The sequence below is a fragment of the Epinephelus fuscoguttatus genome, linkage group LG13 (genome assembly GCF_011397635.1).
Source record: "Epinephelus fuscoguttatus linkage group LG13, E.fuscoguttatus.final_Chr_v1".
Taxonomy (NCBI): Eukaryota; Metazoa; Chordata; class Actinopteri; order Perciformes; family Serranidae; genus Epinephelus; species Epinephelus fuscoguttatus.
The window spans coordinates 25,223,520-25,243,064 of record NC_064764.1 but is presented as its reverse complement, the minus strand read 5'-3'; the positions used below and the strand labels follow the sequence as shown (position 1 = coordinate 25,243,064).

The following is a 19,545-nucleotide window of genomic DNA, read 5'->3' as shown; positions in this document are numbered from 1 at the left end:
TTAGTCTATTGTTTTTTGTTTTGTATGATTTTAGAGTGAAAAAAGGAAAGGAGTGACATGCAAAAGTTTGGGCACCCCAAGACATTTGAGCTCTCAGACAACTTTTAACAGAGTTTCAGACTTTAAGTAATTTGTTAGGGCTCTGGCTTGTTCACAGTCATTGTTAAGAAAGGCCATTTGATGCAAATTTAAAAGCTTTATAAATACTCTGCTTCTTGAAACCTTGTCCCAACAGTCAGCAGTCATGGGCTCCTCTAAACAGCTGCTTAGCACTCGGAAAACTAAAATAACTGATGGCCACAAAGCAGGAGGAGGCTGTAAAAAGATAGCAAAGTGTTTTCAGGTAGTTGTTTCATCAGTTTATGATGTGATTGAGAAATGGCAGTTAACATGAAGTGCAGAGGTCAAACTGAGGTCTGGAAGACCAAGAAAACTTTCCAAGAGAGCTGCTCCTAGGATTGCTAGAAAGGCAAATCAAAACACCCGTTTGACTGCAAAAGACCTGCAGGAAGATTTAGCAGACTCTGGAGTGGTGGCGCACTGTTCTACTGATGAAGTTAAAATATGACTTTCTGGACACAATGAGCATAAAAAGATAAAAAAGAATACCTGTCCTCTGTTAAACATGGGTGTGGATCAATCATGCTTTGGGCTTGTGTTGCAGCCAGTGACATGAGGAACATTTCACGGGTAGAGGGAAGAATGGATTTTGTTAAATTCCAGCAAATTCTCGAAGCAAACATCACACCATCTGTAAAAACAAAGCTGAAGATGAAGAGAGGATGGCTTCTACAACAGGACAATGATCCTAAACACACCTCGAAATCCACAATGGACGACCTCAACCGGCGCAAGCTGAAGGTTTTGCAGAGAGGCTCTTACAGTCACCTGACCTACCTGTAAACAGCAATAAAAATCTTTGGATTGACCTTAGAAGAGCAGTGCATGCAAGATGGCCCAAGAATCTCACATAACTAGAAGCCCTTTGCAATGAAGAACAGGTGGAAATTCCCCAAACAACAATTGAAAGACTCTTAGCTGGTTACAAAAAGCGTTTGGAAGCTGTGATACTTGCCAAAGGGGTCGCAACTAAGTATTGATCATGCAGAGCACCCAAACTTTTGCTTCAGGTCCTTTTTTTTGTTTTTTTGAAACTGGAAAATATTGAATTATTAAGTAATCTGTGTCGTCTTTAACCTCATGCCATTTGGAGATCAGTTCATCTTCTACTTACTTTTCACAGTAAACTAAATTTTCACTGTGGGTGCCCAAACTTTTGCATGCAGCTGCACTGTATAATGATATTTAAGATTTATTTTATAGTTAAAGATTTGTCTACAGTTTACTGTTCTGGGTTATTTTACTTAATACATAATGTGGGAAAGAAAACAAAGCTGTTCAGGTTGATACAGAATCTCTTGCTTTTATTGTGGAAAGCATCAGATGTGCTGGTCTCCTGGTGTCAGTCTATTTCAACACACATTGTGTTGTAACGTTCTTCTTTCATCACACTGAGCCAACGGAAAAATTCCAGATTCTTTTTTTAATTCTAAATTGTGAAACATCAACGTGGACAAAAAACTCACTTAACCACATATGCACATGCAAATTTTGATTTCCATAAGGTACGTTTTGCATGAGATTTTTTTTGCATAGAACAGTTTAAAAATTTGCAAGATATATTGCACGTCAGATAAGGGGCTTTTCTGTACCCCTTTGTCATCCTTTCCCTTTCCTTTAGGCTGCTTTTTCACCTGTTACAGGCTCATTTTCAGCTCCAGTTTTCTGCGTTTATGTATGTGTTTCTTTGTGCTTATGCTCTTTCCACATACTGTCCCCCCTATTCTCTTGTCTCACTTTACAGAGCAGAAAGCCGGCAAAGCATCCACCCGCTGGCGCTGCACAGAAAAACATAAATGATCCCAGACTGATCAGAGATGGTGGGAGTCATCTGCTCCAGCAGTGTGGCTCTGAGGGGGAGAGACAGCAAGTAGGATCCTGTTTCAAGCATTCTTGCCAGACAGATAACACACTGAAGTGTCTTTGAGCAAGACAATGTATCTTTATGACTTCAGGGTGCAGCTTTGTGACTGACACTGATACCTCAGTTGAACTCAAATGCAAATCACATGTTTGTGTCCCCACGGCAGACATTTCACATTTCACTGAAAAATACATGACTGCATGTGTATATGAGTCTAAGATGTATTTCATTTTGCTGCCATCTAGGGAGAGCTACAGCAAATATATTATGGACTGTCTATGTGCCCTTGCAGTGAGCTCCCTCTGTGTGGGCAGATGGGGAATTACAAGTGAATAAACACACGAACCAGCCTCTCTCAAACCATAGTATCTAATTTCCTGCTCTGTATTTGATGCTGTTATTTGGATTTTAATGCATATATTAATGTCTTTTGCATGTATGGGTGTGTCAGGTTAAAACGACTTTCAGCTCTTAACTTTTCCTTATCAGAAAGAGGAAATACCAGCACTTTGTATGCCTAACATCGTCAAGGTCATGCCCCAGTAACTTTCCTTCTCACCCACACACACAATAAGTGAACACACACGGTTCAGCCAAGCAGAAAAGATTAAAAAAGTAAACACAGTATGAGCAGTGGTCGACTGTTTCTATGAGTTAATGACTTTGATTCTTACTGTAACCAGCTGCTGTCTCTCTCAGTTCCTCTTTATTTTTCACATTTTCATGCCAAGGTGACCAATATCATGATGCGGCCTTTGAAAACCTGGCAGAAGGTTGGTACCGTAAAATGAAAAATACTGTATTTTTCATTTCTGTTTAGGTAAACGATGATATGATTTAAGGCTGCTGATCCTGTTTGTCACGTTCTCTTGGCTGTAGAACTGCGCTTAAATGGGTGTAATTTGGTAGGCAAAATTATTTTGAAGCAATCAAATATCAGCTTAGGTACTGATTATTTGGCTTTTTTTTTAAAAGCTTGATTACTTGTTGCATGCAGCTTTAGAGACTCATAACACAGTACTGATTTCCAGATTCAGCTGATGTTCCTTACTGGCCTTCAAAGCAATATGATCCACCTTTTTTAGCAGTGTTTGCTGTAGTCACTAAATTACAGCACACAGCTTAAAGGCCCTGAAGCCTACAGAGTCCTGATGAAGCAGATTAGCTGCGTTTTTGAATGTTAAAGAATGTTAGTTTGGATTTTTTGAAGTTAGGTTGTCTGACGTACTTATCCATAGTCAGTATTACATACAGTAGATGATAGTCAGTGTGCCCCCAGTTTGAATCTCCTGCTGTGAAGGGGTAAGCAACAAAACTAAAAGATAAGTATCAGTTGAAGGGTATGCTATATTTAGAGTATTTTCACAGCTTTAGCTTTCTGTCAGATAGCCAGTTTTGACGGCTACAGTTCTCCATCTTTGCTCTTGTCAAAGCCACGACTCCATTGACAAACCCAGTAATTTTAACTCGCTGTACACAGGAGCTGCTGGTGTACCGCTGTTTTGATCAGTTAGTTGGTTTGTGTTATTGTGTGACTTTGGTGAATCTGAACTGACCCTTTTAAATGCCAAAGTCACACAATAACACAAGCTAACTAACAGATTGAGGCAGGGGTAGACCAACAGCTCTTCTGTGCAGCAATGTTAAATCATTGTTTTTCTTAACGGAGTCTGGCTTTGAAGAGAGCGATATAACTGCTCCATTTCCAACACATTCTCACTCCAACCTTGTCACATATCAACGTTTGGTCACGGACTTTACATGTCCAGATATGACTTGAAAGGTACCCTTGGTGCATTGGATGTTGACATTCTGGGACGCCGTGTCAACTTCTGCCTGTTGCATGCATTGTCTTCTTTCAAAATACACTTCCATTTACACAGGAAATTCTCTTAAATTATAAACACACAGTAAAACACCATGAATGAATGTTTTTTTGCCGTTAACAACTAACGCACCTGGTTAGGTTTAGGCAACAAAAGCATATGGTTGGGTTAAGAAAAATAACAGGGTTTGGCTTTGTAATCTTATGGGACGAGAACATCGACTCCCAGGTTAAAGTCTGTATTTGTTGGATTTCGACAACCTTGGAGTGAGACCAGATTGTCATTTCCTGTTGGAAATCAATGTCTAACATTAGGGTAAAGCTGTAAAAATATTCAGAGTACACTGGAACTGATATAGACTTTTTTAGGTGGGACTTTTTTAGGCGGTTAAAATATATATGTTTTGTCTAACCCCTTCTCAGCAGTAGACTGCTTAGCCTCCATGTCGGACTCCAGCCTGCTTCTCCAAACTGGGGGCGTGCCAGGTGATAGCTATTGTAAATTATATACTGTCTATGGATAAGTACCCCATACAACCCCTCTTAAAAAAAAAACTATGAACTATCCCTTTAAATTCCTGACTAATAAGAGCTACGGTTGTTTTTTCTTTATCTTAATCGTTGCTTATTTAGTCATGACTTTTGTCTACTGCTGCAGAGAAATACTTACAGTGTGAAATTTTCCAGTGAAATGTGTGCATTATTTGTTTACCCATAGTTGTTGGGTTACTTTAAATCTACTTTTTCCTCTCTTATGCATGCTGCAGAACTGAGTTTACACAGCTCTGAATTTGGATGCTTCATAGACAAGTGTAATATGTCTTAAACTTTTTAGAAATAGCAGCAAATAGTTCTTCATATTTCCTCCAACTAGATGAGTGCATCTGATTGGTCCAACCTGACTCTTCACCTGGAGAACTCCCTGACCAGTGCTTTGAGCCATTACCTGGACAGCTGGAGGCGTAATGCGACAGCTGCAGCCGACGCTCTGGATAAGACTCTGGCTGAGGAGAACTTCAGGAACGTCATCTGGTATCTGGCAGTGATGATCGGCATGCTGGCCTTCATTATTGTGGCCATCCTGGTGAGCACAGTCAAATCCAAGAGGGGGGAGCACTCTAATGACCCCTACCACCAGTACATCAAGGAGGAATGGACTGCTCAACAGGGTGACGTTGTCACCAACTATGGAGCTAGATAATGCAAGATTCACAGCAGATCATCGTTATCATCAGGTACGGCCGAGACAGTGGGGCCAGGTGTCAGTCACCGTATGCAAAGCAACAGAATGAACATTATATTCAGAAGCTTTTTATAGAAAATAATAGGTGTAATCCCTTTGTAATCACAAACATTTTGATTAGCAACTGTAATTTAATCACATTTTTTTTCCTCTGTAAGGGATTACAATTATATTTATTTTTTAATTTAATCACATGACTTGCTGTTGCTAATCAGAATAATAAAGTCTACTCAATATTGTACATCTAACTTGTGCTTAGCTCTTTAAACCTCTAGATATTATAGACATTATAACACTACAGACTAACATCAATAATACCTTTTTGCCATAGGCCTGTCAGATGAACTCAAGTACCCTGTTACTGACACCACCTGTGATCCTCCAAATGTGCTCGTTCTCTGACATGTTTGTGACATATGAACCTTCTAGGACCCTGGGGACATTTGGGGCTGGCCTACTGACCGTCCCAAAGGTCAGAGCAAAACACAGTGAAGCAGCGTTTTGTTATCATGCAGCACAGTGTTGTTAGACAAGCCCCGACTCTGACCACTTTTAGGTCAAACCTATAAACATTTCTTTTTTTACGCTGCCTACTCACTCAAATTTAAATAATCTCTTTATCTTTGTGCCTCTTGTCTGCACTTTTGCCATTTTTAATAGTGATTTAAAAAAAATTGTAAATCATTTAGTAAGTAATTTGACCTTTTATATAATATACATTTTTTTCCTCATTACTCTTGTCTGTATCCTCTGTAAATCACTTTATATTGCCCTTGTGTATGAAATGTGCTGTACAAATAAAGCTGTCTTGCCTTGCCTAAATTAATTAAGATTTTGATGTTATTTAACACTGCTGATTATATAAAAGTGAATGTTGTCACTATAAAGTTTCATAGTGATCATAATATAATAATATTTAAAAGGGCTGAATTCCATTTTTTCTTCAGTTCAAGGGCCCTGGTATTGTCTCACTCACTGTCTTGGACACTTAAATATGGAAGCGAATCATGACTAATATTTAAATTAAAATGTATTTGCAGAAATGCTTTTTCATTTTAAGAATGTGGCTGCATTATTTGACTCATAAATAAAATTAATCATCAATCATCCTATTTGCATTTTAATTTTCTTCTTCAAGACTGCTCATTCTTTTACTTAATTAAAATGAAAAAGAAAAAGTCATTTGAGATTTCATTTTCAAAATATGCCCCAGCAAATAGATACCAAAATTCAATTTGAAATGTAAAATTTGAAAATTAAAATGCATTTGCAGAAGTGCTTTTTCATTTTAAGAATGTGGCTGCATTATTTCACTCATAAATAAAATGAATAATCAATCATCCTATTGCATTTGCATTTTCTTCTTCAAGACTGCACATTTTATGCCATAATCAAAAAGAAAATAAAGAAGACATTGCTATTTCATTTTCGTGGTCTGCCCTGCAAAATAGTGACCAGAATTCGAAAATGATTTGGCAATCTGAGCGGCGCAGGAGAGTGACGTCAGGAGCCGCTCTTCTTCAGCTGGTGCTACCCATCTAATACGGCAGGGGGCGGTGTGCACATTTGATATATGGATGCATCACAGATCGTGGCGCTCCCTGAGATTGTGCTTTCTAAACATCGTAATTTCCCAAGACTGAATAAATACCACACATAGCAACACAAAACTGCTTTGCTAGCTCAATCATGTTGTAACTAAGATATCTGCTGGAAAAAATATTTTTTTCATGGACTGTTCATTGAAGAGGGGCGGCACGGTGGTGTGGTGGTTAGCACTCTCGCCTCACAGCAAGAGGGTTGCCGGTTCGATCCCGGGCATGGGAGCCCTTCTGTGTGGAGTTTGCATGTTCTCCCCGTGTCAGCGTGGGTTCTCTCCGGGCACTCCGGCTTCCTCCCACAGTCCAAAGACATGCAGATTGGGGACTAGGTTAATTGGTGACTCTAAATTGTCCGTAGGTGTGAATGTGAGCGTGAATGGTTGTTTGTCTCTATGTGTCAGCCCTGCGATAGTCTGGCGACCTGTCCAGGGTGTACCCTGCCTCTCGCTCCAGCCCCCCCGCGACCCTCAAGAGGATGAAGCGGTTAGAAGATGAAGATGTTCATTGAAGATAAGGAGTTAATACGTCCGCTGACTTGACAGTCATTTAAACTGGTAGCAGCTTATACTTGTACTTAAAGCTTATACTTTGTAGACATCGTGATTTCCCAAAACTGAATAAATACCACACAGTCCAGCAACTTTTCCGTAGGAAACTCTGTGATATTGACACGTTAAATAATTTTCATACATACAAAGCTGCCTAATATAATTTAGATCTGCCCTGTAAAAGTGTGTGTATAGCGCACTGAATGAGTGTTAGGTGTGAAGAGGACCTTACAAGTGAGCGCATTGTGTTTTCTTATGACAAGCGGTAATAACATCTTCGCACCAAACACTCATTCAGTGCAATATACACACACTTATACAGGGCAGATCTAAATTATATTAGCCTAAATATTTAAGATGATTACTTATGTATGCAATGATTTATTGATATTAAATATATATAGATAATATAGATATAGATATAGATCAATGGATTTTTTTTGCTTAACAATTTAATGCAGAACAGCAAGATGGCATGATACAATTTAATTTCTATCATGATCAAGATCATGCTGAAAGCTCAATTAATAGTAGTGTAAATATATCTATGAAACGTATACAAGTTTACAAGGGTCTTTGTTGACTGCAGCTTGTTAGCTATGGCCGCCAGGCTTATTACACACTGATGTCAATAGGTACTCCATATATTCGACAACCATATTGTATGGGTTAGAATCAAACCAAGGCAGTATGTATGAAAATTATTTAACGTGTCAATGTCATGGGGTTTCCTCCGGAAAAGTTGCTGGACTATTATTTAGTTTTGGGAAATCACAATGTCCACATAGTATAAACTCAAGCTGAGTGTATCGGCAATCCAACTACAAAAATGCCAGTTGAGGGAATCCGAAGCCATTTTTAACTCATGTTGGTGTACAAACATGAGGTCCTCCATGGTACGCTTTGAACACTTCACTGACTTACAAAAACGTTAAAAACACCTACAAAAAGCCGAGTGTAAAGAAGACTTAAAACGAGCTCGTGCAAAAAGACAAAAATAGTACAATTATAACGAAAACCCATTCACTCGACACACACACAGACATGGTTGAAAAACTGTGTGGCCTCCCCTGATTCTCGTTCCATAACACTGATCAACTGTGACTCCCCTATCTAACCTACATGTGACTGATCACCACCTACGCCCACAGCTGTGCAGGTAACCCGTAGCAACCCTAGTGCCTACCAACACTGAGAGACACGGCACCTGCTACCAGTTTAAATGACTGTCAAGTCAGCGGACGTATTAACTCCGTATCCTCAATGAACAGTCCATGAAAAAATTATCTTTTCCAGCAGATATCTTAGTTACAACATGACTGAGCTAGCAAAGCAGTTTTGTGTTGCTATGTGTGGTATTTATTCAGTCTTGGGAAATTACGATGTTTAGAAAGCACAATCTCAGGGAGCGCCATGATCTGTGATGCATCCATATATCAAATGTGCACACCGCCCCCTGCTGTATTAGATGGGTAGCACCAGCTGAAGAAGAGCGGCTCCTGACGTCACTCTCCTGCGCCGCTCAGATTGCCAAATCATTTTCGAATTATGGTCACTATTTTGCAGGGCAGACCACGAAAATGAAATAGCAATGTCTTCTTTGTTTTCTTTTTGATTATGGCATAAAATGTGCCATACATTTTATTTTATGAGTGAAATAATGCAGCCACATTCTTAAAATGAAAAAGCACTTCTGCAAATGCATTTTAATTTTCAAATTTTACATTTCAAATTGAATTTTGGTATCTATTTGCTGGGGCATATTTTGAAAATGAAATCTCAAATGACTTTTTCTTTTTCATTTTAATTAAGTAAAAGAATGAGCAGTCTTGAAGAAGAAAATTAAAATGCAAATAGGATGATTGATGATTAATTTTATTTATGAGTCAAATAATGCAGCCACATTCTTAAAATGAAAAAGCATTTCTGCAAATACATTTTAATTTAAATATTAGTCACGATTCGCTTCCATAGTGTTGGGTAATAATAAACTATATGTATATAAACTAGTATTTTAACTACATGTTGCAGGAGCTTGCTGATCTTTCAACTACACTCATATTTGCAGAGTGATTCAACTAGTAGCAGTTACTTTTTTGCCATATTTTGTGTAGTTAACTACTGAAACTACACAATTATCTGCCATAAAGGGAAGCAAATGTTCAGAGAAGTTGTTGCATGCTATTTTAGAAGTTACCTGACTAGCTGGGCAATCTGGCTTGGCGCAATATCTCCTCCTGGACTCTGGTTTTTAAAAAGCAGGTGTCTGACTGATGGACATTGTCATAAACAGTGGGGTATTTTATTTATTTTTATTTTCATTTTTTTCTTATCTATGCAGGGGTGCAGCAGTCTCTGTGGTCCCCTCCGCCCTTCCTCTCTTGATCTGTGTATCTGTCACACACCTTTCAAATTTTTTTTTATTACAAAGTTAGTTTGCTTTCTTTCTTTCTTTCTTTCTTTCTTTCTTTCTTTCTTTCTTTCTTTCTTTCTTTCTTTTCTTTATTGGAACCCTTATTTCCCTTTCTTGGGGAAAGACATGACACATGACAGGAGTATGCTTGTGCACCAGCAGCATAATCAGTCACTGACTTGGCTCAAAATACTTTTCATTCCTGGGTTTTCAAGGGCCCCCATACCATTGGAGTGCTGTGTAATCAGTTCCCCTCCCTCACTATGACACCACCGCATGTGTATAACACTTTTAATGACACTTGTAAACTCAAGTGAGTGGCATTTTATGCTGGCATGTGACTTTTTGTATTATATTTTGTTATAATTTGATACCACCGTCAACTCTGTCTTTTTTCCTGTAGTTCAGCTTCTTTCAGTGTGAACAGATTGGTACCTCACAAAGCTGTGCTTTCAAAGTAGCTTCCCGAACACTGATTATATTTTTTCTTAAAAGCTGAGATACGGCATAATTCACACATCCCCTTGAAACTGTGGAAAATACCCACTGGGATACAAGTACCTCTGTTTGGGAATCCCTGCATGTCTTAATTAAGCAGGTCATACTTTGTTTTCACCTGCAGAGGGCAGAAGAGGCTCCTTCTTAAGCAGCTAGAGAACTATTGTACTTCAGAATGGAGGTGAAGAAGACTAAAGAGGAAGGCAAAAATAGAGGTGCAGCTGCTGCGTCTTTGTCAGTGTTGTAAAAATGGTGAGGGTGAAGACTAAATACAGAGTTGAAGAGGAAGATCTTTGAGCCAGTGTGCAGGTTTGTGAAGAGTGAAATTAGGAACGTTGTTTAGAAACCAAGAAGGCACAACCAACATGTTTTTATAGAATATAATATATACACTTCATGGTCCAATGCACATGCTAAACTCATGAGATCACATCTGCAGAGCAACCACCACACACAGATTATTAGAGCTGCCCTTTGCACACCTGTTGCTGTCACTTAAAATACACCATCATTCTCTGCTCTTGCACCAAACCAAACATCCACTGTGTTTTTGGTCCTTACAGACTTAAACACCTCAAAATAACTGAACCCTTCAAATCTCCGGGGCTCAACTCCCTCCTCCCACATCCCCGACTCCCTCAAAGAGACATCACAGAGAGCAAGAACTGTACTCACTATTAAATCCCCCGGTGCTATCTCTCTTTCTCACTTGCAGCTTTATTTTTAGCTTTCAAACAACTGGTCTCCTAAAAATGGGCCTGTCCTGCACAAGAAGTGGGAGAGGAGCGCTGCTATGTATGGTATCCACTCCCCCAGCACCTCACAGGCCCGACAGTGCTCCTCTTTTGCCTTTGTGTCTGAAGAGAGAAGGCTTGAAGGAGTGCTCACGGGGAGAAACAGTTGCAAGGTCCTGAGGATGCTTTTAGAAGTTGGATTTCTCTGCAATACGTGGGATGCTTGAGAAGTGTTGCTGACGGACCAACTTTTATCTGCAAAACTTTTCTGCAGCATTTCCTACACTCCCCTTCCTCTTTTAAAGGGCTTAGGTGACCTTTTTGATTGTGCAGTTTTATACCGTGAAACTGAACCCAAACTCGGGGGTGTGTGGTAGCTCCGCACCATGCTGTCCCTGTGCTTGTTCCTGCTCTCCTGTCTGAGCTTTGTGCCTCTGGCCCCGGCCGAGAAGGGCCTGGAGTTCCCACAGTATGACGGGAAAGACCGCGTCCTGGACATCAATGACAAAAACTACAAGAAAGCCTTGAAGAAGCACAGCATGGTGTGCTTGTTCTACCATGGACCCATACCAGACAACAAGGAGCTGCAGAAAAAACACCACATGACTGAGCTGGTGCTGGAGGTAAAGTATTAAGAAGAGGGGAAAAGCAGGTACAGAAGAGGTGCTGGGGTGCATTTAAGAGACAGGACAGAGGAAGAAGAGCATGGATCAAATTTGAAATGTTTAAAAAAGGTTGTCACTACAGGAAATGGAGGAAAGAGAGAAAATGGAAAGGACATGGTTTGTTTTGGTGGCAGTGTTATGAAGGAAAGGACACTAATAGTTCAATAAACCAGACACATATAAAAGATTTAGAGTATAATAACTCCATATCAGTGCCTAAATAATCAGAGAGCCAGCTGGTGAGATATAAAACTCCAAATCTTTCCGTCTTAATCTTTGCATGTGTGAGTTTAGTCAAGGTCAATGTGTATCTGTACCCACTGTATTTCATCGGCTTAATTCAATGTGCACTTCTGTCTCCTTATAAATACATCACCCTAATTCTCCCTGTGGTTCCCCTCCAATGGCAGAAACAGACCAAGAGCTCATGTGTATTATGTTTTAGAGCGATACATCTGAAGGGCACAGCTACTTTCTCCTCTGTTGCAGTATTTTGGTAGTCTTTGTTGGGGGGTGAAAGCCAATCTAAAACAGCTTGGACGTATTTTGCATTCAGGCTCAGTCAAACAGCTGGTGCCTGACGTCTAATTGATAGACTAAATTAATCTCTTTGTTAGAATCCCATACAGTAGGGAACAGTGTGCACTGTGCCCTGTCTCATGTTACACATGGCTGAGGGTGAGTTGCTCTCTGATCTGCTGAAGGTAATCCGAGCCCAGTCATGCAGTCCTGATATTAGCCTCACTTATTTGACACAGCACAGGTGGGCCATGTTGCTACAGAGTCAGGCACTCACATACAGTTACTGTGCGCAATGATGAACTTCTTAAAGGTCACATAATATTTGACATATTTGCTGATTTGTCCCAAATATTTAGAACTTGCAGTGGTTTAGCAGCCTTACAACCTGATTGAGATCTGCTGACTTCATCTTTGTTAGCGGAAAAAACTCAAAGGTGCAATTTAATTCTGCACTGCCATTGTTGGTGCATTGTTGGGTTTGTTGGTGCCACCAACTGTAGATCAGTGGAATAGCGTGAAACGGATGGCAGGACCAAGCTGCGACCTCCAGGGCTGAAAAATGACGCAAACGCTGAAGTGCCAAAAAACCCTGCAGCTCTTTGAACAACCACTTGAGGCTGGCTCCAGAAGCAAGTCAGTCCTGATAATGTCAAAATGGCCAACTTTACAGTGGTACAACAAAAAAGTTTCAGTCTCTATAGCTACTTTCTCCTTCACGACTACACAGGGAAGTTAATTTTTTTTTTTTTATCAAGGCTTAAAGTTATGCAAAATTAAGGGCAGGCTGCTTTGAATGACAGGTTGTTTGCCAGTGTATTAGGTCAGATCTACCCCTCGCTCCTCCTGAACTCCACCCTCTTGTCCAAATGTGATCACCTCTGGTCACTTCTGGCTCCCAAAATCTAAGATGGTGACAATCAAAATGCCAAAACCAGAAACTTCAAAGCCACAAACCAATGGCTGATGTCACGGTGTCTACCTCCAAGAGCTAACAGGGAGTTAGCTTAGCATAAAGACTGGAAAGAAGCAAACACATAAAGACTGAGAAACCGATACTGTCCTGAGTCAGATCCACCCGTCGCTCCTCCACAGTGCCGGCCTCTTGTCCAGATATGGTCTGTGTGGTTTGGGGGGCACCATCACGGCTAAAAATGCTAGTTTTGTTTGTCGGTCTCAAACACTGGTTTGCAGCTTGGCAGCCATCTCACCAAGGTCTCAACCCATCGACCATCCCCCTCACCTCCTGACGACAAAGTCAGCTCATATGCATATAATCAGAACTACGCCACTTACCTTGTAGAAATGTTGATATGACACATGATATGAAGCATACAAATTGAAGGTGTCCATGATTTGCAGAAACGTACAATGCCAACATTTTCTTTTGGCGACTGGGCCGTTGCATAGCGGTCAAAACTCCACAGGACACCTTTAACTTTATACAAACAAAGCTTGTCTCTGTGCACTGAAGACAAGGGTGTAGGTTTAGTTTAAACGTTGAGGGGGTGGGATGGGGGACCCAAATGAAGCTGGAGCAGGAAATTTTGAGCGTCAGACATTTAATATCCTGCATTCTGGTGTAATTTCCTGCATCAGTTTGAGCTTTTATTGCAGTAATTTCTTTATTTTCAGCAAAATGAAAGTCCTCTCCATCTTTACTACTTACTTTGCACATTGTAAATATTGAGGGAGACATGTCCCCTGCATCCCCCATGAAATCTATGTCTGATCAACACATTAATCATAGAGTGGACAACCTTGTTCTATTCGTGGCAGGAGGATCTCACTTTTCTCACCTACTGTACTTCACAGAACAATTGCCACAACAATTATATACTGTAGCTTTGGTTATATTTAGAACAAGGCAGCCTGGGTGATTATGTAACCGTGTCTCTGTGGCTCCTGCAGCTTGAGCACCTCTGTCATATTGCCAACTTTGGGATTCTTAAGACCTTAACCAAACCTGCAGTCAAGCTCCCATTATTTATTTAATTCACAAAAGCTGCCTCGATGAATATTTCAACTGATCTGGGACTTTTTGTTCTCAGAGCTCAGAACGGAAACGGATATTTGTCTTATGTGATCTGTCTTGTTCGTAGCATTTAGTCCATCATGATCTCTTTCTTTTGGCTGCAGCTTGTAGCTCAGGTTATGGAGGAGAAAGACATTGGGTTTGGAATGGTCGACTCGCACAAAGATGTAAAGGTGGCAAAGAAACTGGGTGAGTATATGAATACAGCATCACATATCTGATTGATACTTGCAGCAAAATCCTGAAAGTTGTTTGCCCTCAATCACAGGCCTGGAGGAGGAGGGCAGTGTGTATGTCTTCAAGGCCGATCGGGTGATTGAGTTTGACGGCTTGCTCTCGGCTAACATTCTGGTGGAGTTCTTATTGGACGTGAGTAGCCTGATTTAAGAGGAGATTCCCAGCTGCTAGCACCAATCAACACCAGTCTCGTCAAGCTTACTCTGTTGCTTCTCTCTCTGTCTGCATGGCTGTAGCTGTTAGAGGAGCCGGTGGAGTTGATAGGAAATGCTTTGGAGCTGAGAGCCTTTGATAGGATGGAGGAAGACATCCGCCTCATCGGTTACTTCAAGAACGAGGACTCTGAGCGTGAGTGTGTGATACATGTTTGTAAAATGTTTTGCTGTCTGAACACAACTCTTGTTAGCTGAGTCTGTGATGGGCTCTCCGTGGCTCATGCCTTCCATTATAACACAAGTGCATTTTAACCCCCTCATCTCCACGGGATTTACAGATCCATTTTTACCACTGTTGCACACACAGCTGCCACTGCCTGCTCCCATCTCACATGCCGTGGAAGAACTGAATCTAGAGTAGTATACTTGTGGTGATGAGCTACAGCTACATCCCGTCTGACCAACTGTGGGAGTATTAAGTGGAGGTCAAAGTTCAGCTATTTCCGCTCCCTTATGTGCAAATGTCATGTATACAACAGCCAGAGGAAGCACAAACAGATGTGTCACTAGGAAAACACGAGTAGAGCTAAATCCTGTTGCTTACAACACAATACAGTCTAATAACACTGTATATTAATTCCTTCTTTCTCCCTGCCCTCTTTCATCCCCAGACTACGAAGCATTTAAAGAGGCTGCAGAGCAGTTCCAGCCCTACATTAAGTTCTTTGCCACATTTGAGAAATCTGTAAGTAACAAACAAACAAACAAACAAGTAAGCCGATGCCTCATTTTTCTTGACTGATCCGTGCTTTGTTGCTTCAGGTGGCCAAGGAGCTGACACTGAAGCTGAACGAGGTGGATTTCTATGAGCCCTTCATGGAGGAGCCAGTCACCATCCCGGGCAAACCTCACTCTGAGGAGGAGCTGGTAGAATTTATAACCGAACACAGACGGTAAACACACAGTTTTGTTTTTGTCTTTTACTTTAGGTCTATTTTATAAATATTTACTCTCACCTTTCATGTGTTTTCTCTGCTGTCAGACCTACTCTGAGAAAGCTGCGCGCAGAAGATATGTTTGAGACCTGGGTGAGTGATTGTCTGGCTGTAGACATTAACAAGTTTAAATTTAGTTTTCCCAGACACTTTTAGTAACATGACCTTTATACTTGTCTTCCTCTCTGAAGGAGGATGACATAGAGGGCATCCACATTGTGGCTTTTGCAGAGGAGGAGGACCCCGGTAAGGGTTTGCTATATGCAGTGCCACTGTTTTATTTTGGAGGGGATAAACATCAATCTGTAGAACATATAAACACTGGAGATTTACAGCAAATGGCTTGATAACTCTTGTGTGACATTCAGGTAATAAATCAAACTTTATATATTTAGCACTTGTCATACAAGTGAGCCTTTATGTGTCTTAAAAATGCAGTTGCTAACAAGTGGCTAAATGAGACTACAGAACATCATCATGCCCATGCTCATGTGACCATATTGTAGTTAGTTTATAGCCTTACATTAGCTTTTGTACTTCTGGCAATTGCATGTATGTTTTAAAAATCATAAAATAGTGTTTATTTGTGAATATTATCTTGCTGAACAAAACAGTAAGTATAAACTTGTTTGCCACAGAGCTTATTTTCTGCTCCAATCCAAAATCCACTGGAAAAAAATCCCACTGGCTTTTTGTCGAGGGAACCAGGGGAATGCTAATTTCAGAGTTGGTCTACAAAAAATGTTGTCCTTGCAGCAGTCTATAAACCAGATAAAACACTAATAAATAGAACAAAGACAAACTAATACAATAGAATGCAGAGCAAACAAAACATTTAATAATAAGAATATTAAGATGTTATCTTAAAAATCTAATAATGTAATGACAATGGCCATAAAACATGCTTTTGAATAAATTATAAGTCAACACAAAAACTGAAAGGCAACAAATGTAAAGGTTTCATAGCAATCATTTCAATTTTACTTTGAGTGAACTTATGTTTGTACTGAGCCGCAAACTGCAGGGTTGAAAAATGAAGCCAAGGCAGAAGTGCACACACATGCAGTTCCTCAATTGGCCACTTGAGGCTGGCTCCAGAAGCGAGTCAATCCCCATAAAATGCCCAACTGAACAATAGAAATAAACATGTAAACAGCCTGGTGCAAAAACAGTTTTGGTCTCTACAGCTAATTTCAACATTCATGGCAACTGTGGCTGTGCCTGGCTACTTGGAGTGAGCTGTGTGCTAGGTATATTAGGTCAGATCTACCCCTCACTCCTCCCAAACTCCACCCTCTTGTCCAAATATGATCACCTCTGGTCACTTCTGGTTCCAAAATCTAAAATGGCGACAATCAAAATGCCAAACCATAGGCTTCAAAGCCACAGACCAGTGGTTGATGTCATGGTGTCTACTTCCAAGAGCCAACAGGGAGTTAGGTTAGCTTAGCACAAAGACTGGAAACAGGGTGAAACACTTAAAAAGTCACTGCACAAAACTGAGAAACAGAGAGCCATGATCAATGTGCTGGGTGAACAGTTATTTTTCTTCAGTCTTTATTTTTTATTAGTAAGCTTTAGAGTAGAGGTGCTGGTAGGCAGATTTTGTTACCTTTGGACAGAGCCAGGCTAACTGTTCCTCTTCTAGTGCTAAGCCGAGGCAACTGACAGCTGGCTGTAGTCTAGTATTTCATTTACAAACATGAGAATGGTGCCATTACTCTCATCTAACTCCTGGGAAGAAAGGAATAAGTGTATTTCCAAAATTGTCAAACTATTTCTTCAAATATTTCAGCTGCAGAGTTTTTTATAACTCGATGTTATGCGCAAATACTTCCAGATGGTTACGAGTTCTTGGAGATCCTGAAGGAGGTGGCAAGAGACAACACCCACCTACCTGACCTCAGCATCGTCTGGATCGACCCTGACGACTTCCCCCTGGTGAGCTGTCAAATAAAAAAGAAATCATGGAGAAATGTTTAGCTACATGCTGCATGTCTAATGGTATTTTTTGTTGTTTTTTGTTGGTGACCCCTTTCAGCTGATCCCCTACTGGGAGAAGACCTTCAAGGTGGACCTGTTCAGACCACAGATCGGAGTTGTCAATGTCACAGATGTGAGTCACTCTGGCACCCTGTCTGACGCGATAAGAGTGTTGTGTTGAGTTTGTCCTGACAGTGTTTGTCCACTCTGTCGGTGTGTCTGTGAGCAGGCCGACAGCGTGTGGATGGAGATGGACGACGAGGAAGATCTGCCCACTGCAGAGGAGCTGGAGGACTGGATCGAGGATGTTCTCTCTGGCAAAGTTAACACTGAGGATGATGATGATGATGACGACGACGATGACGACGATGATGACAATAAAGATGACGACGATGATGATGATGACGATGACGATGATGACGACGACGATGACGACGATGACGACAATGACGATGATGACGATGACGACGACGATGACGACGACGACGACGATGATGACGATGATGATGATGATGACGATGAGTAATCTAGCCTAGCAAACTAGCCTAATGCTAGTAAGTGTTGACTCTTCTGTGTTTTTCTTCAGGCTGAGTTCAACATGGATTTCAGATAAACTACTGTACAGTAAAATGACTTTTCACAAATAAAACAATGTCAGATTTGTACTGAATATTTCTGCTGACATTAATAAATCTATTTAATATCCAAAATGTCTTTTTTGACAATGTAAATAAGCCTGGAATGGGTTTTAGGTTTTAAAATAAAGAATATATGGACTTAAGTTTCTGGACTACTCCACATTATTATGGTGGCCCTAAAAGCACAATGCACTGCAATTTATGAAAACAAATGCAAACAGACTCTACTCGAGCAAATAAAGAAACATCTTCACCAATATGATGACACGTGAGCAACATTTAGAAGAAGCACTGCAAATACAGAAATTGTCTACATGAAGTTCACAACACAGCTGATGGGTGAGGCTGCTGTTTCACAAGCGACGCAAATGTTGCCTCAGTTGGTTAATTTTTAGTCACCTACCAAAGGGCCACTTGCTTTTGCTTTATCTTGCTGTCAGATAGCCCTTTCTGGCGAGGAACTGAAGTTACAAATATCAATGTTCACCTCAGGGTGATAAAGCTCCTTATTATTTCAGAGTAAAGACTGGAGTCTAAAATATAAGTAAAACATTATGCAGCAGGACGTTCTCGTTTCTTCTCTTACCTGATCTGTCATGTTGAGAACCCTCTATGTGATATCTGCCAGAATAAATAGTTTACTTTTACACTTTAATTACATTTTGCCAATAATACACTTGCACTTTTACTTGAGTGAAATGTTGAATGCAGGACTTACTTGTACAGAAGCATCTTTACATTGTTGTACTGGTAATTTTATTTAAATGAAGGATCTGAGTACTTCCTCAACCGCTGAGCAGCACTTTCAAAACCTAATCTCTTTTACTTATAATCTCTTCCATTACATATGTTGTGGCTCATTGTCCTCAGTGTCCATAAACCAAACTGGGTGGTAAATATGTGTTTGCATTTCTCTTTGCTTTCATTCTCCAGCGCCCTTTCAGGTAATACAACTTAAGATTCAATGTTCGGTTTACCTCGGTGTATTTTCTGCCCGGGGGGTTACAGCTTTGAAATTGTAAAACCACATGCTGATCAGCCTCCATTTTCAATAGCAAACCTCTAATCTCTTTTCATCTCTCATCACTTGCTCTATCTCCATCGGCTTTATTTCTCACCTGAATTAATGGGCCAGGCAGCAGCTGCACGGGGAGATAATACTGTCGTTACACCACTGGATTGACTCTGGAAAGCTCATTACGATGCTAATTCTTTGTGTTGCTCTTCTTCTCTTGCATTCCTGTAGTTTCACTTTGCTTTGCTGTGTCGTCTTTTCTTTTGTAACTCATTGCTCTCTTCTTGTCTCCTTCTGCACACAGTGAAATAAAAACACAATTTTAAACAACAGGAGAGGTTTTTTAGCACTAAGAGGAGGCTTTCTTGATTTTGGGGTGAACTGTCCCTTTAATAAAGGATACAAGGTGTCCCACTTATCAGTTATTGCTGCATAAAAATACAACAATCAAATGAGT

The 19,545-nt window shown here is 40.5% G+C and overlaps 2 protein-coding genes across 3 annotated transcripts; both read left to right on the top strand.

Annotated features, from left to right (window-relative positions):
* The first annotated feature begins 2,610 nt into the window (after nucleotides 1-2,610).
* LOC125899722 (potassium voltage-gated channel subfamily E member 2-like) lies at nucleotides 2,611-6,349 on the top strand. Of its 2 annotated transcripts, XM_049594210.1 has the most exons (3): nucleotides 2,611-2,757; nucleotides 4,684-5,044; nucleotides 5,384-6,349. In XM_049594210.1, the coding sequence occupies exons 1-2, from the start codon at nucleotides 2,728-2,730 to the stop codon at nucleotides 5,008-5,010; spliced, it is 357 nt and encodes a 118-aa protein (XP_049450167.1). In that variant the 5' UTR covers nucleotides 2,611-2,727; the 3' UTR covers nucleotides 5,011-5,044; nucleotides 5,384-6,349. The 2 variants fall into 2 exon arrangements, with proteins under 2 accessions (XP_049450167.1, XP_049450166.1); XM_049594209.1 differs by having other exon boundaries at nucleotides 4,684-6,349.
* Nucleotides 6,350-10,918: 4,569 nt separating this feature from the next.
* casq2 (calsequestrin 2) lies at nucleotides 10,919-18,216 on the top strand. Its single transcript, XM_049594817.1, has 11 exons — nucleotides 10,919-11,469; nucleotides 14,170-14,254; nucleotides 14,334-14,434; nucleotides 14,539-14,650; nucleotides 15,129-15,202; nucleotides 15,280-15,410; nucleotides 15,500-15,545; nucleotides 15,644-15,698; nucleotides 17,293-17,393; nucleotides 17,494-17,568; nucleotides 17,665-18,216. Exons 1-11 carry the CDS (start codon nucleotides 11,233-11,235, stop codon nucleotides 17,959-17,961), a joined length of 1,314 nt encoding a protein of 437 aa, XP_049450774.1. The 5' UTR covers nucleotides 10,919-11,232; the 3' UTR covers nucleotides 17,962-18,216.
* Nucleotides 18,217-19,545: the final 1,329 nt, after the last annotated feature.

Excerpts from the sequence above, each read along its gene's own strand:
- LOC125899722 (XM_049594210.1), top strand. The coding sequence starts at position 2,728 with ATGATGCGGCCTTTGAAAACCTGGCAGAAG. Across the intron at positions 2,758-4,683 it reads CTTTGAAAACCTGGCAGAAG|ATGAGTGCATCTGATTGGTC; the intron begins GTTGGTACCGTA and ends TCCTCCAACTAG.
- casq2 (XM_049594817.1), top strand. The coding sequence starts at position 11,233 with ATGCTGTCCCTGTGCTTGTTCCTGCTCTCCTGTCTGAGCTTTGTGCCT. Across the intron at positions 15,546-15,643 it reads AAGATATGTTTGAGACCTGG|GAGGATGACATAGAGGGCAT; the intron begins GTGAGTGATTGT and ends TCCTCTCTGAAG. Across the intron at positions 17,394-17,493 it reads ACCCTGACGACTTCCCCCTG|CTGATCCCCTACTGGGAGAA; the intron begins GTGAGCTGTCAA and ends GACCCCTTTCAG.